The sequence below is a fragment of the Kryptolebias marmoratus genome, linkage group LG23 (genome assembly GCF_001649575.2).
Source record: "Kryptolebias marmoratus isolate JLee-2015 linkage group LG23, ASM164957v2, whole genome shotgun sequence".
Lineage (NCBI taxonomy): Eukaryota > Metazoa > Chordata > Actinopteri > Cyprinodontiformes > Rivulidae > Kryptolebias > Kryptolebias marmoratus.
Genome location: NC_051452.1, coordinates 11936634 through 11963989, shown reverse-complemented (window position 1 = coordinate 11963989; position 27356 = coordinate 11936634). Strand labels below are relative to the sequence as shown.

The 27356-nt window shown below is 38.2% G+C and overlaps 2 protein-coding genes and 1 long non-coding RNA gene across 4 annotated transcripts in view; 1 reads left to right on the top strand and 2 right to left on the bottom strand.

Annotated features, from left to right (window-relative positions):
* Positions 1 to 27356, top strand: part of LOC108244131 (NLR family CARD domain-containing protein 3) — a 1204881-nt gene that overhangs the window by 866458 nt on the left and 311067 nt on the right. The window lies entirely within an intron of this gene.
* Positions 9951 to 11456, bottom strand: LOC112451036. Its single transcript, XR_003039768.2, has 3 exons — positions 11364 to 11456; positions 11238 to 11278; positions 9951 to 10773 (listed from the first exon to the last, which is right to left on the bottom strand). It is a non-coding gene; the product is annotated as an uncharacterized LOC112451036 (long non-coding RNA).
* dhrsx (dehydrogenase/reductase (SDR family) X-linked) overlaps positions 23864 to 27356 on the bottom strand; it is a 14952-nt gene continuing 11459 nt past the window's right edge. For both annotated transcript variants that reach the window (XM_017430039.3, XM_017430040.3), the window contains exon 7: positions 23864 to 24602. In XM_017430039.3, coding sequence (XP_017285528.1) covers positions 24420 to 24602 — 183 coding nt within the window. In that variant the 3' untranslated portion in view covers positions 23864 to 24419. The remainder of the gene's footprint in view (positions 24603 to 27356) is intronic.

The following is a 27356-nucleotide window of genomic DNA, read 5'->3' as shown; positions in this document are numbered from 1 at the left end:
TTCAGACAAATTAACCCATGTAAGAGAAATAAATAATTCCAAGGGTAATATCACTAAAGAGAGCGTTCCTTTCTCAAAGTAACTGCCATGTGGGACAAATTATAAAAATGATACTCTGATGTCCCGTTCTCCTGAAGGCAGCATGGAGCTGCGTTGAAAAGAAACACCATTTATACAGCTGCAGTTCTGTAACGGTTTGAATATTTTAGGTCACAATATTTTTGCAAGTAGTTCAAAGTTTTAACTGATATTGTTGTGAATCTTTTGCATAAACTTTACCTTTAAGCAAACGCTGCCCAAAAGAATATCAACGCCCCCCTTTTGAAAATATTGCTGCCAGCGCCCCCTGTCATCCTCTCAACGCCCCCCAGGGGGCGGTACCGCCCCCGTTGAGAAACGCTAGTCTAGTCTTTTCCTTGCATTTTCTTATTTTTTTCTTCCTCTCTAAAATAAACCTCACTTCCTCCTTACTAATTCTCTACACTTCTTGGTCCAGTATCTGTCCCAGATCTGTTCTCTTCTCTCTGTCATTTTCCTCATTCATATAAAAGGAACAGTATTTTAACTATTTCACACACTCCAACTGCTAGTATTGCTATTACTGTACAGAGTTTAAGAATTACTTGAAGTTCCCTCAAGTACTTGAACAAAAACTATTATCAAAGTAGTTGCAAAGTGTTCCTACAGTGTTATAGGACACTGCTGTGACAAGCACACCAATATAAATGTTATAAGCATTGTATTGAGTGTGCAGTTTTACTGGAGTTGAAACAAGCACATAATGATAACAATATGACAAGATAGTTGTGACCTACCCAAACAAAGTCCCACTCAAAGTCCAGCAATTTCTTTAACAGTGTGGCAACATGCGGGTTGACAGTCACAGGCCTTTTCTGAACCACCTTCCCAGTCCTCTTAGACATGACCTTTCCATAGGTGGCTTTGCTTCCTCTTTCTGGATTTATGCCAATGAATCGTCTTAAAACAACAATAGAAGAAAATGACATTTGTCAGTGGCAAGATTGTGAGATCTATGGCTTTTTTTTTACATTTGGGGAAACAATACAATTCAAAACAAATTAATGTTACCAGTAACATACAGTAGTCACGACTGTTTGCATTCCGAACTGTTTGTATATCCTACCTCAATCAAATCTCCCACTTCAATAATGCTCACACAAACATGAAGTTTTGTGTTGTTCTTGATACAAATGACACATGCTAAAAAATATCTGGTGCACATGAACCAGAGCTGTCATTTTCTCATGAAAGTTTGATGGAAGACACTTGTAGTTATGAAGGTAAACTGTTAAATCAGATCACTATCAAATCCAAGCTGGTAGTGTGAACTTCTTTGGCACGTTGAGGTATAGTGGAACTTTAACATTGGCATAATCTGTCCTCAAAAGGTCCCAAGCAGTCCTGCTAAGCTTGGTTTATTAAGTTCTTGAGTCATTTATACCAATGATAGCTACCTTTGAATGAAATCCAGGGTCTTAGAGGCCTCGTCCTGATACTGGAGGTTAAAAACAGAACACCGCAAAGAGAGCCGCAAGTCCTGACTGAAATGTTGGCTGACTGCTCTGACAGATCACGTCTCTCGATGCTGATCATCCACTTGCTGAATGTGTGGATCTGATCGCCTATATAAGAATTTTTGAAATTAGGATGAGTCTAAAGTTTTAGAAATATTTTCTGCTTTGTTTAGTGCCATCTTACACTATGATGGCACTTGAGGATGGCAAGATCTATGAGATTTAAATGTTCTGCACTTCTGAAAAGTTCTGTGATATCCAGCATAAAATAAAATATAAGTTGGGGTAAAGACAGTAATGTCTTGTACAGTCGCCTACATTAGCCAATCACAACAACACTAGGCTAAAATAACAGTACTATCAGGAGTAACCTTAAATGAACAAATGTGCAAACTAATTACTGGTGCTCATAACCGCTCTTTTTTTTTTTCTTTCTAAATAACTAAATGACAACAGACACTCTACTCACTTTTAAAAAAATAAATTCCTTTTGGTTTAACCTAATGCTGTAAAGAGTTAGCAGTAGTTAAAACAGCTATCTTCATCTGCAAATTGTAACTGGGAAGTGCCCTAATGTTTACGATAAAATGTTTTAAAAAGAGGATGAAAAAATTGTGTGCTCTAAACACTGGAGGTTAGCCTATATTTTAAAAACTTTTTATGAAATTAACTAAGATAAGATAACCTCAAACTTTCTAGTGCTCCACTCAATGACTTATATGGATAGACATGACATCACGTGACTTTGGATGAGCTAAAAACGTTGCTATCTTACGCTAGTAATTCAGTTCCGCTTTTGCGCTCATCGATATAGGAATGTCTTATTATTATGCTGCATTTTTCTGCACAAATCTTCACGGAAAATGTCCGGACGGCGTTACATTTCATCGGTAAGTGTTTTTCTTTTAATAACAAGGCTACCTAACAAGGAGATTAGTGCCTGAGTCTAACTTTACTGCAGAAGACGTGCATCAATACTGGACGTTATTAGCGCTAGTTTTAACATAAAACTGTCTGTGTTATGCTTCTGTGAAGTCAAGGTCTCGCATTTAAAAATAAACGTGTGGTATTAACTGAAAAGTTAGAATCAGAGAAGTGACTGCCTTGCTACTGCAAAGTTCATGGAGGTAAAATGCCTTTGTAATTAACTGTGCTTAAGATAATTTTATTATGTACCAAAAATGCAGACTTACATTTGTATAATTGTGTAATCAATGCGTTTGCATACTGTCATATCATAAACATTTTTTGTTTATGCTTTCAGGAGGTAGACGCCCTGTTTGACATCTTTAACTCACATAATCTGCACTGCAGTGGCTTCAAACATCCTATATGTCAAAGCAACTGGCCTGAAGTTGCTGAAAAAGATAAATGGTAAGAACTCATTTTGTTCACACTTTACATCCACCTAATATCAAAAAGTTCTGAAGCTTAGTGGATATGTAAACTAAATGACACTTACATGCGATTGAGAGCATATATTAAGTTCTTTCCTGTTATTTAAATAACATTGCAGGTTTTTAAATTGTAAAATCCTGCAATCTTGATGTTTATGTATTAATGTTTCATCAATGCAAGCATGCTGTCATTGTGCAGGTGGATTTAACAACAACCCCAGTTGTCTACAGTTCATGGCTATCTCCCGTAAGCTGATTGTGCACAGCAGAGTGTTACCCAGCGCAAGCAGAAATGTGGCCATCATGGACAGCACATAATGCCTCAAGTTGTCTGAAGCGGGGTATCGTGAGGCGGCAGAGTCGCCATTTAACGACCACAACTTGGACCACACATACTGCACGTGGATATCAATAAAACATGTTATGTTTGTGTCAAACATTGTCACCTACATTGCAGGGTTTGTTGTGCGTCGGATCATGTCTGCTGTATGTTGTGATGTCTGCAAAGCATCCTTAGTGTCAGCTGCTATTCAACCATGTCATGAGGAGTTGTATCAGTTGCTAGAGTTGAAAAACGGCTTGTCACACCATCACAAGGTGTAGTCTACATCCTCACAGAAGCAGAAAAAGGTATCAGGCTGTTCATGAGCACTGCGTCAGCAAAGAACATCTGTTCTGTACCTACATTCAAAACAATTCACAAGATAAGCATAAACTTAACCTTCTGAATTTGTGGACTGAAGCAGGAGAAGTGCATTGTCCAAAGACAAGTCCACAAATCTTATCTCTCAAAAATATATAAGTCCTGAGTTGATTGATTGTTAACAATTTGATCCCATCACAGCAGAACCAGCAGCCAACAGCATTCAAAAAGATTCTCAAGGATAATGGCGGGACTTGTAAAGGATTGTTTATTTCCACAGCTTGAAAAAAAATACTGTATTATGCTGTTAAACTGAGTTGAATTACAATTATTTACTGTTACTGCTCAACAAACTGAATTGACTGCAAATTAACGTGTTAAGTGTAATTATTTAACAGTACTTTCTTGTTATTATGAAATACAGCAAGATACTGTTGAAATTCATCGTAAATTTACAGAAATCTGTTTCAGTGAAGTCTGGAAACCTTTCTTTTTCGGGTGAGGGGTCTCTGTGTCAGTCTTTAAGAGCTGGTGGGGATGTAAATTTTGGTTACAATCAGCAGAAGTGAGCAGTTTATGGTTGTCTTGGGGTTTAGAAGAAGGCGGAAGTTTGATCAATCAGCATTCTTGATCAGATAAGATGAAGAGAGAGACATCTTGGGTTTCCCTTCCAAACACTGATAAAACAGTTCATTTACATTAGGCTGTTAATGCAAAAATAGTCCAAACTCTGACGTAGGACCCTACATGTGTCTCTGCTCCCTGTCGAGGTACTGAGCATGGCCTCAAAAGAGGTTTTGTCTGTCACTGATTTAATCCACTCATTTAACTCAGAACACTTTGTGGTCGTCCAATGTGTTAAGATGATTCTGGATGATGTCACAACCAACCATACCAACTCAAAGGACTCCTTTTGAGATGTCCAGCATTTGAGATATGTCTACCAAAAATTAAATAGATTTTTCAAAACTGATTTATATATTTAGAGCTTTCTTTACCTTAATAAACTCTTTTGTTTTCTAAATGTGGCAAACGGTGGTTTTAAAATCACACAATGATATTAGAGTTTGATTACGAACAACACCACCTGGGACTTTCACCCAGGTACTCAATTAACGCACAAGTTCGTTTGCAATAAGCAGGAGAGAAGGTTTCAAGTTGATAAGTTTATTAAAAACAAAATAAATAAAACACCTGTAAGTAATTAAAATTATTATCTATAAAAAAAAAACAGTTGGCGAGGTTTACCTAGGTCCTAGATAGAAAGGCTCCCTTACTAACTTAGAATCACAATAAACACCCGTGAACTCACACACACCCGCTGAATCCCTCCACCTGTCTGTGCTGATCACTGCAATCACACACGAAAAAAGGGGATGCCACCACCCAGACCACACGCACTTCCCTCGCCAACCTGCAGAACATGAAAACAATAAAATAAACAAACACTATATATAATAAATAATAATAAAATACAGGTATCAAAATGTAATAAAATGGGTTAAGAAAATTTAGGAACAAATCCGCACGAGCCGGTGCTGAACAGAGGCCGTCGCTCCACCCCCTTCTCCGGTCAGACCGTGGGTGTGTCAGACGCTACTTTTGACGGGTGCAGGACTAGCAGCGTCTGAGGTATGTTTCAATTCTGGCAAAGCAGCAGTGGTGATTGTGGACAGATCAATCAGGTCAATTTCTCATCGCTCCCACACAAACAGGAAAGCACATAAAAGGGCACACTGGCACAGGAACCACTTCACTCAGAACATGAGTATGAATACGCCGAAGCTTATCTGTACACGGCATGCAGCAAATGCCACACGGAAGCGCGTAGTGATGCGTCTGTGACCACACTCCCAGGCTGAGTGATGTATCAACCAGCTAGTGCCAATTCACAGTCACTTGCACTTTTATAGTGAGTGCCCTCTAACGTTATTGACAGACAGAGCAATTACCCTGGCAGAAGGTGGAGTCTCCGTCTACTTCCTGCTACATAAAGTTAAAATCTTTGTCTCCCTTTATGTTACCACACCATACGAGCCTGGTGGGCATAACATGTAGTGGCTCATCCAATCCTTTTGGACTGTGGTCACTTGACTGAAATTGTTTTGTTGCTTGGTTGCAGTTATATTCACATGACTTTGGCTGAGCTATGTTTTGGGTTATGTGAAGTGAAACTATAATATAGACACTCTTTACCAGTTAGAATCGTGTCTTATTGTTCTGTAATTCTATTGATTGTATTAACCTGAGGATGAGTGCAACTCTGCACTGGTGAGGTCATGTGAGTTTGTGGCGTACGTGACTGCCGGTACCAACTATGAAGATAATGAGGTCTGGAGGAGTCAGCTAATTAGGATCCAAAACCCACTCGAAGAAAACCACCTGCAGAAGATGGAGAAAAACAAGTCCATATACAGGATTCTGGAAAGATGACCAAAGGAGGATGGGCCAGTTCTTTGTTCAGGTTAAAATGCTATGTTTTAGAGATTTAGCTCAGACATTTTCTGGTGTTCCTGCTGTGAGCTGGTAAGGAGTGTCTCCCTTAGTACTAAGGCTAATAAATCTTTTAAATTGAAGATACTGTTTCGGACCATTTGTGACTCGTGGTTTCTCTGTGCATTTTCCGGTCCGTCACGAGGAGAGTTTTTTTTTATAGTTTGAGTTTCATTTAGGTAATATTTTGTCTCCTCAACAGTTATTTAAAAGTTTTGGAGCTGGTTTAAGGTGTTTAGAACCTTACTGGTTTTTGACACATCTAAGGTGTCCATATGTGATGAATGTTCAAGTGTGTTGTTGGAGATTCATGAGGATTTTGCACTTTTGGTTGGAGGGAGTGGAGAGTTTATTTTTTGAGTTTGTACTAGGTAGACGGCTTAGTATTGTTGATGTTATTTTGGAAACTGTTTCCCTGTGTTAGTTTGTAGACTGGATTATCTTGTTTGTTATGTTTGGGCTGGGCTGCGGGCACCATCATGGTTTGCCTGAGGGGTTTGGCCCGGATGGTTTTGCTGTCAGCAGTATTTTGGTGCTTAAGGTGCTTGAGGTAAGGTCTGAAGACTAGGCTAAGGTTATTAGGGTTTTCTGTTGTTTAGTTAGTTGCAGGGAAATGGAAGTTTGCCATTTGTTGTTTGTTCCAGTCATGCACTTCTGTTTGGTTGTTGGTCAGTATGAGCACTATTTTCTATTTTCTTCAGGTAAGGTTAAAAATGACCCTTGAAACTTTGTAGCTTTGGCCAGTAGTGTTGTGTTGTTCATTAACAATTCATTCAAATGAACAAATTTTTTGAGTGAACAATCTGAATCGAATCACTTTATTCACTGATTTGTTCATTTCTTAGTTCAGTTAAACTCAGCGCAAGTGGGAGTGGAACTTCAGCGTTCTGTGACTCACTTGTGACATGAATCTAAACGACACAGCGGCGACCCATGCGGGCAGGAAGGAACTGTTGTTGACACGTGAGATTCATTCACAGCAAAAAAAAAAAAAAAAAAAAACCTCCATGTATCACTCAGTGAATAAAACACTGTCTGTCTCTGCTCTGAGTGATTCTAACCGATTCCTCCTCACTGGGATTTGCTCTCAGGCTTTTGGCAACAGCATACGTTTATCCAAACTAACTACTAATGTTGAGTCAAGCTTCACGAAAATAAACGCACACATGCCCCATCCCCATTATCTTAACAGACTGAGGTACACATAAAGGGAGGAGAGGAGACAGAAGAAGAGTGGCTGAGACTCCCAGCGGGGCAAGCTGTAGCATCAAGGCGAGGGAGTGGGAGTGGGTGGGGTTCTTAGGTCGTAACAATAATAAGAAAAGAAAGAGGACTCTCATTTACCTTTAGTGAACGTGCTGCTTGCTGCTGTAGTGTTGTGTCACTCTCTAACTTCAGAGAGAAGAGTCTGTCAGGGAGGTCAGGGGAGGGATTTGTTCAGTAAACATACTGCTGATTCGCTCACACACAGAAACAGAGAACTGCAGTCGAGGAGTGATTTGTTTGCTTAGTACTGTGCTGGACATGGCGCTGTTTATTCGTGTACTGCACGAATAAACTGCGTGAACTGAAGGATTTGGTGAACAAATCTTTTGAGCAAATCAATTTAATGAACTGATTCTAGGGATTCAGTACACCTAAAAGAACGTCCATTCCCATCACTATTGGCCAGTGTCTCACAGTCACATTCCGTGGAGCTAACATCTGCAACTATAGTAGAGAGTGTTAGGTCAACTGTGTTAGCAGCACCATTTCAGTTAAAGTCTTTACTTACACAGGTTCTCATTTACCTGATACAGATGATGGACAGAAGTATGCCTAATTCATCACCCATGGGTCTGTTTCCATGACATGGGAGCATCTGAGTCCTTCATACTGGAGTCTGTTTTGCCATTTTCTCCATTTTCTGATACAGGCTTGTAATGTCTCAATCAGAGGTATTGGTTTGGAAAATTCTCTGTTCCTCTGCATGGGATCTATTTAGATCGTATATAGAGAAGTAACTATAGCTATATTCTTCCTTCATTGCCTGTGTAAGGGGGTTCTTTTTGGGAAACAATTTGGCAGACGTGTGGCGTGATATTGCACCTCTTCCTGTAGTCCAAGTTTCCCCATTTGTTTCTGTACCAGATACATGTGCTTGTGACTTTACTGAAGTTTTTCAATCTTGTGCAGTAACCCATACCATGACCCATTTTTTGTCTGAAAAAGGATCAAGTCCAGACAGGTTAATAAGGTTTCCTGTGGTTATTTTCTACTAGATAACATGTTGGTGTGTAAATGGCTGCCCTATATCAAGGAAGATATTGTTGGTCCAGTTTATCAAGTTGTAGTCCCAATTAAATTTAGGAATCTTGTTTTAAAAACTGCTCATAGATGTATTATCATGTTTTATGTCATTTTTATTGGCCACATCTGAAAAAAAGATGTTGCTCATTTTATAAAACCTTGTCATACTTACCAGTTAACTGGAAAATCCAATCAAAATGTAAGACCTGCTCCTCTTTTTCCAATAAATGCAGTAGGTAAGCCTTTTGAACACTTAATCATAGATTGTGTTGGCCCACTGAGTCATAAGTCATGATCTGTGTATTTGCTGACAGTTATGTAGGTAGGTAGGTACATTTATTTATATAGCACTTTTCAGCACAAGGCGACTCAAAGTGCTTTACAACACAAGAACAAAATTACAGACAGAGTTACAGAACATGACAAGATAACTAAGCTAAAATNATGACAATGCTAACCAAGGTACAGGATAACTAAACTACTAAAACATGATATTACTAAACCAAGGCACGAAGAATCTAGCTAACAGTGAATATGATAACTAATTGTACAGTAACTAAGCTAAGTGTACAGGAAGGCTAAATAATCTAAAACATGACAATGCTAAAACTAAAACTAACGGTACCGAACTATCTAAAAGTACCCCAGGCCCGCTATACAGCCNAAGTAAAACCAGACATATCTAAGCATGAGCTAAGANAGTCAAAAATAGTAGCTAAACTAAACAGATCTAANGCATGACTAAATGTACAGAAATAAACTAAGTGTACAGGAAGATAAAGCTAAACTAAACAGTACCGAATTTCTAAATGGTACCAGTGGCCCGCTAAAACAGCCGATGTAATAATTACTAAGATAGAGAAAGAGGGAATGAGGAGGGGGGGAGTGAGAGAGATGACAGAAACAAGTGCAACAGCAGAGTATGAGTATGAGAATGTGTGTTTGTATTTCCAGACGGTAGGAGGCAGTGTTATGCATTTGTGTGTGTGTTTGCAAAAAAGTCCATGAATCATGTTCACAGATGATCACAGGCAAGAGGGCAACGAGCTTCTGTTGACATAAATTCCAGGAAGAATTGATAAGACTTTGGCCTTCAAGGCCACATCGGGAAGCCAAATGTAGATAATAACAGAGTTGTTTTGGAACAGTCAGAACCTGTGGTTCCACCACCATGAAGCCAGGAGGAACACCAGGTGTCTCCACAACATCAGCAGGATTCATCCTTTCATCTTTTAATACGTTGCTTCAGAAACATTTCTTTGAATGGCTTTTAATAGTATTTATGTATGTATTTATGTTAGTGTATGTTTGTGTGTGTAAATATGTTTAAATTTGTGTGTATGTTTATGTATAAATACACACATAAAGACTTTTTAGCTGTTTGTACTCATTTTATATGATTTATTCCTGTTTTGTTTTTTTAACACTCAAAATCATGGCCTATTTTAATCTTAACTATTTTTTATTGCAAAGTATGTTCAGAGCTTTAGGACAGTCAGGAATTGGTAATACATGTGCTAAATAAATAATTTTACTTTGGCCTTTGGCATCACCATGTGTGTGTGAATTACATCCAAAATGGACCGATCCTTCTGGGTGATGAATTTTTTTGTCAGTGTAAACCACAAACATAATATGTTGTTGTTCTTTCAGCTGTTCCCTTCTTCAGGGGTCGCTACAGCAAGCAAACTTGCAACACAGATTTGGCCATTTCTTTACCCCAGATGCTCTTCCTGCCACAACATGGGCTCAAACCTGCGGCCTCAGGATTACACGACCGCACCACTGACCACTAAGATATTGCAGATCCCAAACATAACAATCAATACAAAATGCGAAAATTAGAATCAGTTTAGAAAAAGGAAACAGAATACAATAAAATTAAATACAATTTAACAATAGAAATGAAAAAATAAAATAACTTGAATACATTCATGGAGAAATCTATTTCCCACAAAGGTTCAATCAGCAATTTAATGCTCATATTGATCATATCTATAGCGAATCTGCTGAAGTTCAGCTTTTTATTCTGCAGACAGTTTAAACAACTAGATCAGTGAAATGGCGAAGAAACCAGAAACAAATCTCTTTTTTACAGATTTTGATTGAGAATATTCTCTGTTATAACACTGATATCATCATCATCATCATCATCATCATCATAAAAAAATAATGTAATAAAAAAAATAATCAAACTGAAATAAATGATCTTCTATCTAAAAGCACATGTAGCTGAAGCAAATAAAAAACAAACTAAAGAAAGTTTTGCCTGTTGAAAGAAAAAACTGCATCTCCAGAACCACAATCCAGTTTTGAATCCAGGGAGTTCAGAGCAGATCTAGACCTTTCCTATACAAGCAGGACTGAGATTCTCATAGGTCTGGTCCTGAGAAGTGCTGGTCTCAGAGATGATAGGCTGGAATAAATCCAAACATTTCTTGTTTTCATTAGCTGAACATAAAGAGACTCAGACTTTCAGATTCTAACATGAGGCGGTCCAAATTTAGAGTGTTTCACTCTGAAGTTATCAGTCAACAATTTAGCTCAGGGGTAGGCAACTTTGGTCCTGGAGAGCCACTATCCTTAATGTTTTACTTGTTTCCCTGCTCCAACACACCTGGTTAAATGGCTAAATTACCTCTTCATGTTTTGCAGAAGCCTGTTAATGACACACTGATTCAAATCAGGTGTATTGGAGCAGAGAAACAAGTAAAACATGTAGGATAGTGGCTCTCCAGGACCAGGCTTGCCTACCCCTGGTTTAGCTGATATAGTGTTGTTTCTTTCTCTGAATTCACCTTCTCGTCTCAAACTGTCTGAAGCTGCATTATTTCATTTTAACTAAAACAATCTTTCCACAATAAAAAAATGACAATTTACCTCCATGGTTACTACTTCTGGGTTCCTTCTGGTCCTCTGACCTGCTTAACAAACAACAGTTTGTGTGATGAGGAGGAATTATTAAAGAGAAGTCACATCAGTGCTGAGTGTTTGCTAGTGACTGACCTTCCAGAGATCTTCTCCTGCAGGAAACCAGCAGAGCTGCTGCTAACAGGACGACTGCGACGCCCAGAGTCAGACCAACAATCAGAGGAACATCTGTAGAGTTTGAACAAGTTGTTTAACTCTCACACCTCCTGCTGGATCAATGATGAACTAGAGGCACCTTGTTAGTCTCACCTGCTGTCAGCTAGATTAACTGCAAGCAAGTGAACTCAAACGACTATTTCACCATCTAAACTTTCTTTTAAATTTCTTATTATACATAACATTTGTCTTTAATATGTAACTCATAAAACTAATTAAGTGCACATATTTTAGTCCCTGCTATCCTGGTATTTACCATTTCTCCGTGGAGTAACATTAGTTGAACCTCTATAACAATGCAGCGTGTTATGTTTGGAAAAATAGAAATGGTCAGAGAAATGCCCTCTGTATCCAAGGTCCGGTGTGGTTGTCCCTGGGTACTGTCATAAGGTAATGAGTAAAAGGAACTAAACATATAGACTCAAACACAAAGCAACAACTAACAATGAAGGACTTGAATGACTAATGCCCCTTTTCCACCGGCTCTATAGGTCCCGGCTCCACTCTACTCGGCTTGCTTTGCGCGCATTACCACCGGCATTTTCTCGAGGCCGGTCCCTTCTTTTTTGGTCCCTGCTTCGGAGTAGGCCCAGCCAGGCCAGCCCTGCTTTCGTGGGTGGCACAAGCTTAGCTTCTGTTCACTCATTGGTCGTGGGTGTGACCAGATGCAAGCATAAAGAGCGAATGGTAGGAATATAAACAACAGCGTTAGCTTACTCTGCAACGTTTATGCCGTCTGTCCCCCAGCTGAAGGCACTGTAAAGCTTGAAATCTCCGGCGGCTAACAGCTGTCCTACTCCGCGCAACAATCGCGGCATCCAGAGCATTTCTTACACTGTGTCTCTCTTCCTGAAGTCTCAGGAGAATNCCCCCCCCCCCCCCCACACACACACACACACACACACACACATTGTTACAGAGTCCAACTTGCCAGTTACAAAAATAATTTTTCCAATCTGCAATTATTATTATATAGGAACTGCTTCATTTATGCAGCTAAATTTACATGCAGGTAAATCTTCCTTCCCTCCCTCCTGAAAGTTATCAGGATCTTTAATTGCCTGGCTTAGAGAGATGTTTTCTTCACATGCATGAAGGTGGGAATTAGAGGGAGAATGGCTGGCTATTCCCTATCTATCTATCCCCCTTTGATTTAGGCACACACATTTCTGTGTGTTTGTTTATTTTGAATATGTTAGAAGTTAAAAGAAAGGAGTAAAGTATTTAATGCTCCACCACATTTTTGTATGGATCACTCACAGTAGCCAGGTGTTCCTTCACATGAGGCTCCAGAGGAAATTGAAGGTGACAGACTTCCTGAAGTAATCTGTGTGGTCTTTGGTGAGGAGGCCGATGGCTCCACTGATGAAAACAGGAAGAGAAATTTGGATTTAAAGAGGATTAAAGAAACTAAAAACAACCACAAAAATTTACTTGATCATTATTTTTTTCCATTTAATTTTTAAAAAACATGGTTGACTGAAATTTTTTTGGTGGTGGTGGTGGTGGGGGGTTATGATGGGGCATCAATGTTCAAACTGATGGTTGCCATAATTTTACTGAATTTATTAGCACAGATCTATGTCTTTTTTTAAACTGTCAGTAATCAATAGAATAGTCTTTAAGTGACATTCAGAATAGTTTTATCTGTAGAAACTCACCAGTAACAATAAATTCTCTGAATGATTTCTCCAGATAACATCTGTATCGTCCTGAGTCAGACTCAGTCAGCTGTTTGATAGTCACAGACAGATGTCCTCCTGAAGTTTTGGCTTTTTTATTTTCAATGTTGTATCTGCCACTCTGAGCTGTGTCTCCATCTATCTGAAGAAGAATCTTGTCTCCATCACATTCTCCTCTGCATAAGGATTTTATTTTTCCAGAGACATTAATGGAACAAGCAACTGTTAGAGAGCTGCCAGCTGTTTTGGAGATGTGACGATCTTTCTTTCCATCCAGCACAGCTGTTTGAAATAAAAACAATTAACAGTTATTTCCTGTTCTTAACATGATGTAGTCTGATTACATTATTGTCAGTTCTATTTCATTCTTTTCTGACTGTCAGAGGCAGAAAAACAAAAAGGATGTCTCTTCAAAAGTCAATTTTATGCCAACAAAGTCACATATGTGATGTGTAGCCCAGTGAACTACAGAAACCCTGGAATGGCCACTGACAGACAAGATTTTTGGCAACCATGTTGTGAAGCGTTACATGTGTCACTCCTTACTGTTTACAGGTCAAAGCCACACATTGTTAACACTTTGTGCTGCTGTATGCTATCATCAGTTCATAGGTGCTCAGAAAAAAAATCTTATTTTCCTTAAATGAACATATATCATGTATAATATTATACCAACTGATTAGAGTATTTTGTAATGAGCCTTCCAACAAGCCTGGTCAGCGGTATTGGGGGCAAAATACTGACCTGGCACTACCATAAGGAAATTACCAAGTGCTGTAACCATTCTAAACAGACCAGAGCATACAGCTGAAACCAGATGTTCACACCTGTTGAGGCAGTTTTAGGCACACCTCAAACGTACTGCTTCTTTGTGTGATATCATGGAAAAATCAAAAGAAATCAAGCTATCAGGAAGAAGGTTGTTGACCTCCACAAGTCTGGTTCATCCTTCTTCCATATGCTTCTCCAGTATTACTCAGTCTCAGCTCTCGGTGGATCTATTTTCATGTTATTCCCCTGCAATTGAGAGTACACTTTGGATGATGCAGTGGAGAATGCCCTGTTTATTCTCCTGGCTTTTGTTTCTTGAGTGTACTTCCTCAGGTGAATAGCCACAGCTTAGAGGCATTGTTTGGCAGTTTCTAGAGCCTCGGATAGTGTCAAGTTGTGGTAATTTCATGGTGGATCTTTCTTCATTGCACCCTATCCACTCATCTTCATTGGTTGTGTGCGTTTATGTATTTTTACTGGTGTTGTAAGTTAAAAAATATATGAATTTTTTGGTTATTTAAAGTATTACATTGATGGCTTAGTGGTTAGCACTGTTGCCTTTATAGCAAAAAGATCCAGGGTTGGACCTGGAGTCTTTCTGTGTGGAGTTTTTATGTTCTCCTCATGTTTACGTGGGTTTAATCAGGGTGCTCTGGTTTCCTTGCACAGGCTAAAAACATGTTAGGCTGCCTTCAGGCCCAGGCCACCCTTGAAAAAGAGATCTGTGATCTTAGTGGGACTTGTCTGGTTAAATAAAGGTTAATAAATAAATTAATACCATCCATCTGTGAAAACTGAAACTATTCTTCAGTCTTTTAGAGGTTAAGACAAGTTAAAGATAAAAAAAATTTAACAGAAACTCACCGTCTCCAATGAGGACTCTGAACTGTGAGTACGTAGCTGATGATGGAGAGTCACCCAAACCACATCTGTACAGTCCTGAGTCAGACTGGGTCAGGTTTAAAACTTCCACAGCCAAACCAGGAGATCCTGGATTAAAATCTTCAAATCCATCCTCTTTATATTCAGTCTGGTATCGTCCACTTTGAGCTGTTTTCTGATTTGTTGTAATGAAAATATTTTCTCCTTCACAGTTTTCTCTGCAGAAGATCTTCTGTCTTCCATATAAACGAGGAAAGGAGCATTTGATTTATATTGTTTCGCCCGGTTTTCTGTAGTAATGATTCAGTGCATCAACAGTTCCAATCTGCAGAGCTGCAGAAAACATCAATATTTAATATTAGTTCATCTGAGAAAAATCCCAGAGAGATCTCAACATGTTCTGCTTTAGAACTACACTCAGAAACAGAGCTACATTGAGAGGAACATATGTATGTCAGGAAAATCATTCAACTCAATTAGGAAATAACTGTGACATGGTGAAAATATTAGGTATCAAAACACAAAATATATTACCGATATCAAACAATAATTGTATTGGTTCTAAAAATAAGTATGTAAGTTGTAACCAAATGTATTTCTGACAACTAGTAAAAACCACACATAACAGCAAATATCAAACATTTATAAAAGTTTTCTTGTAGACTTACAAACTATTATTATCCCAAAATAAAATTAATATCCTGTATCAACATAAACTCAATTGAACAGTTATTAGCTTTAACAAAACACTTTTTTTTTCCACCTTTACAAGAGCATATATATATAATCTGTGTATCTTACTTTTTTTCTCTTATGCGCTTACTTTTCTTCAGTTGGCCTCTTTGCTTTCCCTATTTGCCTCTTTTAGTTGAAAAAAAAAAACGTCTGAATTGCCTGTTGAAGTCTAGGCTAAAATCAGTCTGTATTTGATCTAAAAGAGAGTTTGGTAGGCGTTTGAATTTTAATTTTAACTGGTCTTTGTTTTCAGCTTTAATCAGATGTCTGTACATTTAAATGAATATGTCTAAATGTTTACTTGCATTCTAAACATTTACTTAACTTTCACTTTTTGACTAATGTTACCCCAGTAAAACCATGGCTCTTGGTTAATCTATTATGTAGCCACTGGTTATGTTTTTTTTATATTCATTCTGCATTTTTTTATTGTATGTTTGTATTGTAATGAAATATTGTAGTTGTGCCATATGGCTTTTTATACATGTAACCCCTGGGTTCCTAGGAATATGTTGCTGTTGTTATTTTAAAAAATAAATAAATAACAAATTTAACGTATGCAACTTTATATCTTAAAATAAGGTTTAATTTCCAAGTCTTTGGTGGGAGATTGAAAAGAGCAAGAGTTTATTAAAAAGAAAATAAACAGTTAAAGTAAAAAAGTCTGTTAAAATGTGTTCTGTCACTTTAAGAATAAAAACATATTATGTAGTTTGCATGTAAAGTACAGCTTGACACGAGGGGTGACAGACTATAGTGCTGTGTATGTTTTTTGTTGTTGTTCTGCCTAAGGTCAGTTGCTATTGGGTGATTACATTTTTTCTTGAATTTTGATTGACTGAGGGGCGGGACGAATCGGGGGGTCGGAGGAGAGGAGAGGAGAGACGGAGGAGAATCCGAGAGAGGAGTGCTGGAACTTTGGTGAGCTGTGTTGGGAAAAACCGGCTAAAAAGTGCAACAACTTAGCTGTGCACTCGTGCCACGGGACCGTGGACAGACCGAGGAAGAAGCGCCAGGGGAGCTGTATGCTGGAGGCCTGGAAAGGAGCAGGTGGAGAGGGAGAGACGAGCGACACCTGCGCTGGGCTCGCTGTTTGGATTTTGGCTGCGCATTTATTTTAAGTGTATTGTGTTAAGACTTAAGAATTCTCATGTGTTCGGGACTGTTCAAATAATTTACTTTAGACCTCTGTGAGCACTTAAAAGAAAGGGAAAGCCCCAACTCATAAACCATGTGGTTGACCAGGCCTGTGGTATTTTTATTTGTATTTTACAGGTAATTGGAAGTTTAAAGAACAACCCCAAGGATAATACCTGTTCCTTTAAGTTTTCCTTATTCAGGCAGAACTAAGGTCCATGGTGGCCGTTTTCAGTTATTTTTCATATGTGGTCTACTTTAATGTTTTTTTTGTGTGTTTTGTGTTTGGTAAATAAATATTTTTTACTTATAAAGTCTCATTATTGGTGAGTCAGACAGTTCAAATCCTTTATAACCAAGCATAAAGGATACACAGAACCCAGAGCGCTAAGTTTAGTCATAAATAACAGAAAGCGCTACATACATTTTAAAGAATGCTGCCTGATATGTTTTTTAAATACATTTTTGGATGGATGAAGCTTGTTAACATATGTATTTTATTTATTTTCATAGGTCTTTAAGGGACTACAGATGAAAACTTGTGGCTAATTCTGGCATATTCTGTAATGTGCCTTTTCCTTTTAAAATCATACATCATAGATGTATGCTAGATGTCATTTAGATATATATATAGGTTTGAAAAATGTCTAAATAATGGCTAATCACTATTTTTTGCAATCTAGATGTTTAATCAACTTTAACCTTTTAGATAAATTTAGCCTAATTTTAGCATTGACATATGACAGACATCATTTAGATGTCTGTCACAAATTTGAAAGGTACTCATTTCCCAGAGAAATTCACAGATGCCTGGTCATTCTAAACAGACATATAAAGTTTTAATTTAAAGTCCAGCACTTAAAGTAATCACTAATCAATCAAAGTAAACTTCACATAGAGACATCTAAAATACTGCAGACCTGTGAGACCCAAACAGAAGCCTGATAGATGGAAAAGTACAGTCATGATCAAGAACATGGACGGTGACACAAATATTACTTTTGTCAAAGTTTGCTGGTTTTATTATGGCAATTACACCTACAGCCCAGAATGTACACTTCATTACACCATAGAAACATCTGACAAAAAGATCTAAAACCACTGAGGCATTCAACTATGCATTAATTAACATCTGCATCATTCTCAAAGCTTTTGGCTGTGAATGTACACAAAAAGGTGTTCCCACAGAAGAATAGACATGTTTTAGACATTCACTTTGCATGTAGTTCTCATGTAGACCAGACTATCTGCAGCTAAATTTAGACTATATCTGGACCAACAAGTTCTACTATTTTAAATATCAAACATTCAAGAACATCAAAGTGTAACAGTGTTCTAAAAGCATATAATTAACCCTAAGAAATGCACAGCTGTGTGAGACTCTGTTGTTCAGAAACTGTACTTAAATTATTTTCTACTTCATATTTATTTGCTACTAAAAACACACTTAAAAGCACATCTCTAAACATTAAATATGTGTGTAAATCTGTTAACTGAAATTAATGAACAGGTTAAAGTGAGTCATTCCCAAACACTGAGCTTCTTTGTTTCAAAGCCAAGAAACTTGCAAAAAGATGTCATGATGTATGCTTAATAATCCAGGTACAAAAATCTAACAAGGTTGAGTCCCGTCCTCTGGACGATGACTTCTCAGATGATACGTTTCGATGGTATGTTTCCCCAAACCCAGACCCAGACGAGTGGTCATTCTGTATGTTGTGGGAGTTTCAGAGAAACTGAGAAGTTTTTTTACTAAACATAATGTCCTAGTGGCTTTCAAACTCCAAAATACACTACGTCAAAGTCTGGTTCATCCCAAAGATCCGGTCCCCTGGCGCAAACAGAGTAATATTGTGTACGCTGTTAAGTACCAGGAGGACTGTGATCAGTTATACATTGGGGAAACAAAGCCGCCACTGGACAAAAGGATGGCCCAGCATAGAAGAGCAACACCGTCAGGCCAGGACTCTGCAGTTTATTCTTATCTGTAGGCCAGCAGTCAAGATGTGAAGATGTGCACATCCTTGATAGAGAGGAATGTTGGTTTGAGAGAGGAGTAAAGAAAGGAGTAAAGAAAGCCATCTTTGTGAAGAGAACCCATCCATCATTCAACAGGGGTAGAGCCCTCCTACAATGTTATTATTGGGAGTATCGCTCAGCCCTCTGTGAATAGCAAGCGGCCGTCAGGGCCCTAACGATCAGTCGTTAAGCTGATGGTCCTCTTTTGCATGTGAGCAACTAGTTTTGAGTGTCACACCCAACTGTTTGATTCACTATGCAAAGGTACTGTTTGTAAGGCTGAGTTTGCTTGCAGTTCCTCTGACGGGAAAAAATCTTTTGAATAAAAGACAATACGTATCATCTAAGAAGTAATTGATCAGAGGACCTGACTCAACCTTGCTAGATTGCATATAGATAATTACAGTAAATTTGACGTTTATAGTTAAAGAATCATGTTTAGGTTAATGCATGTTGATAGTAGATGTTTGCAGCTGATAAGTAAAGTGCTAAGTCTATCACGTTTGTAGGTGGATTTGGAGCCAGAATTCAGACTGACACAAGGACCTCGAAGATAAACTGATTTATCAACAAAAAACAAAAGGCTGACATGGCAGCAAAAACTAACAAGGGGTAATAAGGACAAAAGGAGAAGCAGACTGTGCATGAAAACAACAACAATAAACCACTGAAGATGGGAGTGACTGAATCTAAAGTCTGGGCTAAAGAGGAAGTTGAAACAGGTGAGTGATTACAAACCAGTGACAGGTGCAGATGGGAGTGGCGGGCTGACAAGGAGAATCACTGAGGGGATGAACTAAGGGAGAATGAATAGTAGCACAGGGAACACAGAAGGCACAGAGAGGTAAACTACATAAGAACAAATAATAATAAACACAGGTAATAAACTAAACACAAGGATAACAGAACTATATGAACATGAGAGAAAACATGACCATAAAAACTAACACTGAAACACAACACAAATGATTACCAACAGAACAACTCAAAAAGCACAGATCTTGACAAACTGAGTAATTAGTGACATTGTCTAATGTTATTAGTCTGGTGAAATTTACAATAAACTCAATTAATAAATGATATAAAACAAGAAGGAGAGAAACAATTTCCCTTACCTAAATTATATTTCTGCTTTATTTTTAGAACAAACTTCTCTAATTCATGTAGGAATCTGAGTACAACTCCAGTAAAAGTCCAAAATTTACAGTCGGTGAAAAAGGGAAGCTACTTGAAATTATCCAGAAAGCAGTTTTTTTAAATAGACAAGCAGTGCACAGTAAACAGGCTGTAAAATAAAGATGATGACTTTTTATAACCTGCAGACATTATTTGGAGCAAATGGGGAAGAACAAAAAATTCATGAATCTTATTGAGTGAGCTGGATGAAAAACACTTTTATTTTCCCAATAACAACACATTGTCTCATTAAACCTTTTATTTTATTAAATTATCATGTTGTCCAGGTGTAAAAGCCCTGAAACACAGAACAATATGCAGCTCATGAAGGTGAAGGTAGATGGTGTTCCTGCAGGAAATTAAGACTTTTTACATAGAAGCAGAAGTAATCATTCACAAGCTCAGATGGTTGACGTCTTTGTTGCTTGTTTATGAATGTTTTGTGTAAAAATACTTTTGAATAAATAAATATTTATAGTTGGTAAAAATCAAAATTATAACCCAGCCAATAGAAGGTTTTACTCCCACTTATTATTATTATTATTATTATTATTATTATTATTATTATTATTATTATTATTTTCCCATCATAGATCTGAAAATAAGTCCTGATCAGGATGAAGCAGGTTGTGGGCCCTGGCCTACAGCTTCCTTTGGAGTCCTATCAATATTATCTTTTAACACATAAAGAATTTAAACACTGACTTTGTGCACATTAACTAGTTCACAGTGACTTAGAGCAGAGCTTCTCTTTAATGCAGTAGTTTTCAGACTGTATGGTGCCCACCCTTCTCCAGGGGGACGCACTGTCACTCAGTTGGTATTTTCAATTTTTTGTCATTTGTCACTGTTCAAGCAAACCTTGAGGTTGTTTTTAAACTAAACTACAAACTATTTATAGAAAACAGTAAAGAATGGTTATAATATTGTATATCATTGTATTAATGTGCAAACAAACATGCTTATACTTGAATACTTGACATATTGTTACTATGTTGTTTTTATGGGGGGGGCAGAAGGGGGCAGACGGAAAAAGTCTGAAACACTGAACACTGTTTTAACGGAACATCAAAAGTCTAAAGCACACACAAAAACATACAGATATACCTTCTGAAATTTTACTCTATCACAGTTTTTACTTTTTCAGTTAGCCACTGCTTCACGAATAACTGAACTGATTTTCTATTTAAATTAAAAAATAAAGTCTATTTTTGAAAATAGGCAACAGTCAAACAATAATTATAAGGTTTATGTTTAAAAAATACAGTTATCCAGTAATATAATGACTCCAACCATCATGTTTGGAAGACTGAATAAAAGAAATATATAAAGTAAATTTACTCACAAAGGACGAAGAAGCAAAACAAAGTCTGACGGATGCTCATGTTGAGGATCTGATGGTTTCTGCTTTGTTTTTTATTTTCCTCTTTTTATATTCCTCTTTCAGACGCTAACCGGACTGTAAGGCCTATTGCATCACTTTCTGTTTTCTCTGCTGAAGGCTGAAGTAAATTGTCTGGTCACAGAATCTTTTGATTTACTGAATTTAGTAATAACCAAATGAAGCTTGTCTGAAGCTTGTTTCGAAAAAGGGTTCATTTAGTGATGGGCCAATTAAACCGAATCTTCAAATCCTGCTCCAAGCACAAAGGCCAAATTTTAAGTAAAGGTTCGCTCGCTTCATCCATCCTGAAATCACATGATTCATGATGAATTAAACCTCTACAGGTGCAGACCTTACTCTGGTTCACCTGGAGATCTGTTCTTGGACCCGCCTCACTGAATGTAATCCCATACAGGAAGGAGTTCATCGGAAACGAGCAGGGAAAAAGAAACAAGCAAACCTTTAAGAAACTGAAACATATCTCTTAACTTTTGACCTTTTTTCCACCCTTTTGTGAAGTTTTCTTATGAAAACTTGGAAAAAAAACCTTGAAAATTCAATGAATAATTAAATAAATTAAACAAACCAGAGCAATATAAAACAAACAGCTGATGGCATTTGTAAGATACAACAGCAGGGGCGGACTGGGACAATAATCCAGGCCGGGAATTTAATTCCACCCAGGGCACCACCACCTGATTAACGCAAACCACCAAGACTGAGTTAAGTTGAGTGCACTTTGAATGCACACCGTCTGCACACATCATCAACTGAATATCTATAATATAAATGTTTCTGCTGTGGTACAATAATCTGTACTCACATCACATAAAGTTAAATTATGTTGCCCTGCATTATAGTATTTATAAGACCTTTTACACTTACTGGGAATATGTAGGAAGGTAAATGGGAGGTACAAAGGTGGTGCACTGCAGATGTGTGGGTTTATTCTCTATGACAGTGGTTCCCAAACTTTTCAGCTTCTGACCCATAAAATAACAGTGACAAAGGTGTGTGACCCCATCTGTTGGCTTTTCAAACATCCAAAAATGCTAATGACTCTATTAAATAAGGACATAATGACAACACAAACAGTCTTAACATCCATTATGCTATTGTTTTAATCAATTTGTGGACTTGTATTTCAAGTGTTTGTAACGATTATGGTGCAAACATAGCATAAAAACAAAGCTTTTTAGTGTAAGTTGATGTCTGGAGATTATCTAAGGACCCATACATGGTGTTGGGTGACCCACACTGGGGTCCCGACCCCAACTTTGGGAATCATTGCTCTATGACATTTAAATAACAATAACATTACACTAATTTTTAACATTAAACTAATTTTTACTCACTTGTGTAAAAATACTATTCATTTTCATTAATTGACTATTTATATGCATTTGCTATGTTCATATAGCAAAAGTATGTTTATAATCTCAATGGGACTTTATTGGGTAAAATAAAGGTTAAATAAAATAATCTAATACAAGGGTTTTAATATTATGAAGGATACATAAAATCTGAGTACCTGGACATTTCAGCATTAAACCTTTTTTTCAGATCCTTATAATAAAATTTGTAACATCCTTTGTTCCTCGAACATTTGTTCTATTAAGTTTCTGTCCCCTTAGGTTCCTCAAAGTGAAACTAACCTCATTAAGCTGGTTGTGCTGATAGGCTGAGCCAGCTTTGTTTCTTACAGAACTTTGTAGCATCAGAGCCCAGAGCTTCTGTCTGATTGCTCCTCTCCCCCTCTGCTCCACCTCTCCTCCATGGCTGTCTCTCACGCTCCATTTTACAAGCTATATGACCCAAACCGGACAAAAACTGAACTACAGAGACGCGCATGTGAGGCATGCGTGCAACCTGGTGTGTGCCTGTGCTCTCCTGTGACAGACATCCTCAGAAATAGAAAGCGGGGGGTGGGGGGTGGGGGCTAGAGTTTCTGTCTTTTCCTCCATCGATTCTGCTCAGTCTGTGAGCTGGACTGTTTATTTAAAATCATCAAGTGCGACCTGAACCGAACCTATGGTCCCACCCCTTGGCAATTGCTGAGCAGGCCAGGCCACCGGGCCACCTTGCCTCTCTTGGACACCATTCAGCTGCACTTATTCAATCTGAATAACATTCCAGAGTCCTTGCTGTATACCCTGGTGAGGTGGATCAGTGAGTTGATGTCTTGGTAATTTTTCTCATACATCTTGATGGCATCCATGTCATCCAAAGTAACTCTTTGCAGTCATCTGGCTGAGAGGGGTTAGACCCATGCAAAACAGGAGTGGGGACAAAGCATCACCTTTTTCTATGCAGCACTTGATGCTAACTTGTGCAATTGGCTTTGAATTGGCCTCTAGAGTTGTCTTCCACATTCCCATTGAGTTCTCAAGGAAAGCTCTTAATGTCCTGTTGATGTTATACAGTTTCAAGCACTCCAGTATCCATGTGTCAGGCATCGAGTCATAGGTTTTCTTTTAGTCAATCCAGGCCGTGCACAGGTTTGTGTATCTGGTCTTACAGTCTGGAGCACTTATGTTGATCATTTATAAGTGTGTTTATTAATAGCATAAAATTGATAACAATAACAGAAATAAAAGCAGTAGCACTGTGATTTGAAACAAGCCAACTAAAAACATGGTTGATAAATTTAATTATCAAATAAGAAGTTTTTCATAACTTACAATTACCATTTTTAATTTTGAATACGTTATTACAACAGGCCGTCAGTGTCACATCTTTTTTCACTCAGGACACTGTAGGCAGGCTAGTGTTTAGTAGATAACAACAACATTTGATACCATTTCTGGATTGCTAGTCATAATTACAGATATTGAGCTAAAATTTGAGGTTCTAGTAGCTGAGAGTCATTCACAAGACATAATCTGAGCACAAACAGATCATGCAAGCTCTCACAATATTGATCAAAATGGCTATAAGCCTGTTATTTCTCATTATGAAATTATCTTGGTTTAAAATAAGAATTAAAGGCAACAGGTGATATACATTCCTTCAAAGAATGCTAAGCCTTTAATTTAAAAGCATGAAATTTTGTATTGTTTTCTTTGCAAAAGTTGTGTTCCGAATTGTCACTGTATGAATAACGGTTCAGTGGTTCAGTCTTGTCCTCAGTGCCCAAGATGATGGATGAGGTTGTGGAGTTATTCAATGTGATGTTCCCATCAGACTGCATCAGGCCTCCTGAAGACCTACAAGCTCACAGCTTTTTTTCCACAGCTTCGCCTGCAGCTCAGAGTCATAGGAGAGGTCAGAGGACTGTGTCTTTTCTCCGTTATACAGGTAAAATCCTCCCACCCCCTCCATCTCAGCAGCAGCTCCAGCATAGGTTGATATAGAAGCTCCCTCTGCTGGAGTCTAGGAAGGACACACAAAGAGTCACACAAGTTCTGATATACAGATTTAACTTTGATAACCTGCATTACTGTAGAGATGTTGAACAATTACAACCTTATAAAATGTAAAAAATAAAAAAAAAAATTAAAAAAAACTGTAGCTTCTCAAATATCATATATAATAACTAGAAAACTTCTGAATACATTTTGAAAGGTGCCAGTCCAGCTACTGCCCAAAATTCTAACAGTACATTAGCTTCATTACATAAATCCCAAAATGACTTACTTTTGTAAATAAGAGAGATAGATAAAATATACTAATCTTAATCTTAAACTATCTTAAGATATGACTGAGGAAGACACTCTTTTTAAATGAGTAAGTTAAAAGTCTGCGTTTCTGCCTGTCTAGAGTGCTGCCCCTCCCCATTCTGCTACCCCAGAAAAGGTGGGAGTAACCTTGGCAACCAGTGACTCAGCAGATAGACCTTTTCCACAGAAACTGGACACTTGTAGATGATGGGTTAACTCATTTGTGCAATGGCATAAATCAGAGTAAAAATGGATAACAATGTTGTGTTTTTAAGTCTTATAACATCTCCAATCTAAATCTCTTATTGTAAAACCTCAATTTAAAGCCTTTTCTTGTGCTCTTTATGTTTAATATGTCTTAAATACTGTTGACAATTGTACTGATTTCTTTTTCATATAAAAGAGAGAGAGAGCACACATCAGGAAAAATGTTGAAACCCACTCAAAACAACAACAAAAGAATAACTGTGGAGTTTTTTGTTACTCCCACAGTGAAGATGGCAACAATAGCAGCCAGATTAGCTCTCCTGCTCCAGATCCAAGTGAAAAACCCACCACAAGCCCCCCAAACAAGCAGCCAAAGAGCAGTCACCACTGGGTGACTGGCTTTAACCTAGCTTGGTTGGCAGAGGGGAAAATACTTTCCCTTACTGTACAAGACTTAAAGTTAATATTATTGCTGCTATTAAAAGCAAAACATAAATTCAAATCTTTTGTCTTGTTGATCCTCCCCACAGTCAAATCTAACCCCACCAGTTTAACAAACTACAAAACCACAGGTAAGATTACACTGTAGAGATGTGAAATTATAAATTTAATAAAACAATGTTTACAAAATGCAAATATACAAAATATAAACAAAAATGTAAATGTAATAGAAAATGTGTGCCACACTAATAAAAATAAACTTCAGAAGGTTGCAATATAATTCATATTGTACACATTTAGGAGAAATAAGAGTTTCATTCTGACCAGATTAACGAGCTAATGAAAGTGTCAGTTTAGTATTACCTAGTGTAGACTTCTTTTACATCAGTATGTTGTTTTTGAGTAAGAGATTTTTTATAAGCCTGAAACAAACATGGCCCTTGTTTGGCTAGCCAGTACTAGCCTAGATAAAAGTTTTTGCCTCTTTCTCCATAATTTGTGCTCCATAGCGGATGTCATGACTGATAAGGTACTTAGTACTGACAACTTTTGGACAGAACCTCTCTTCAAAAATGATTAGACCAGGGGTATTTAAATAAAATTTAAAGAGGTCCAGTCAGAGAAAATTTCATAGAAATATATATACACACACACACACACACACACACACTCACCGGCCACTTTATTAGGTACACCTTGCTAGTACTGGGTTGGAACCTCTTTTGCCTTCAGAACTGCCTTAATCCTTCGTGGCATAGATTCAACAAAGTACTGGAAACATTATTCAGAGAGTCTGGTTCATATTGACATGATAGCATCACGCAGTTGCTGCAGATTAGTCGGCTGCACATCCATGATGCAAATCTCCCATTCCACCACACCCCAAAGATGCTCTATTTTGAGATCTGGTTACTGTGGAGGCCATTCAAGTACAGTGAACTCATTGTTGTGTTCAAGAAACCAGTCTGAGATGATTTGCGCTTTGTGACATGGCGCATTATCCTACTGGAAATAGCCATCAGAAGATGGGTACACCGTGGTCACAAAGGGATGGACATGGTCAGCAACAATACTCAGGTAGGCTGTGGCATTGACACGATGCTCAATTGGTACTAATGGGCCTAAAGTGTGGCAGGAAGATATCCCCCACACCATTGTACCACTACCACCAGCCTGAACCATTCATGTTGTTGACGCCAAATTCTAACCCTACCATCCAAATGTCACAGCAAAAATCAGGACTCATCAGACCAGGCAACGTTTTTCCAATCTTCTATTGTTCAATTTTGGAGAGCCTGTGCGAATTGTAGCCTCAGTTTCCTGTTCTTAGCTGACAGGAGTGGCACCCAGTGTGGTCTTCTGCTGCTGTAGCCCATCTGCCTAAAGGTTCGACGTGTTGTGCAGTCAGAGATGCTGTTCTGCATACCTCGATTGGTTATTTGAGTTACTGTTGCCATTCTATCAGCTCGAACCAGTCTGGCTATTCTATTTTGACCTCTGACATCAACAAGGCATTTGTGCCCACAGAACCGCCGCTCACTGGATATTTTCTCTTTTTAGGACCATTCTTTGTAAACCCTAGAGATGGTTGTCCCAGTAGATCAGCAGTTCCAGTAGATCAGCAGTTTCTGAAATTCTCAGACCAGCCCGTCTGGCACCAACAACCATACTATCCATCCATCCATCCATTGTCTTCCGCTTATCCGGGGTTGGGTCGCGGGGGCAGCAGCCTAAGCAGGGAGACCCAGACTTCCCTCTCCCCAGCCACTTGGGCCAGCTCCTCCGGGGGAATCCCAAGGCGTTCCCAGGCCAGCCGAGA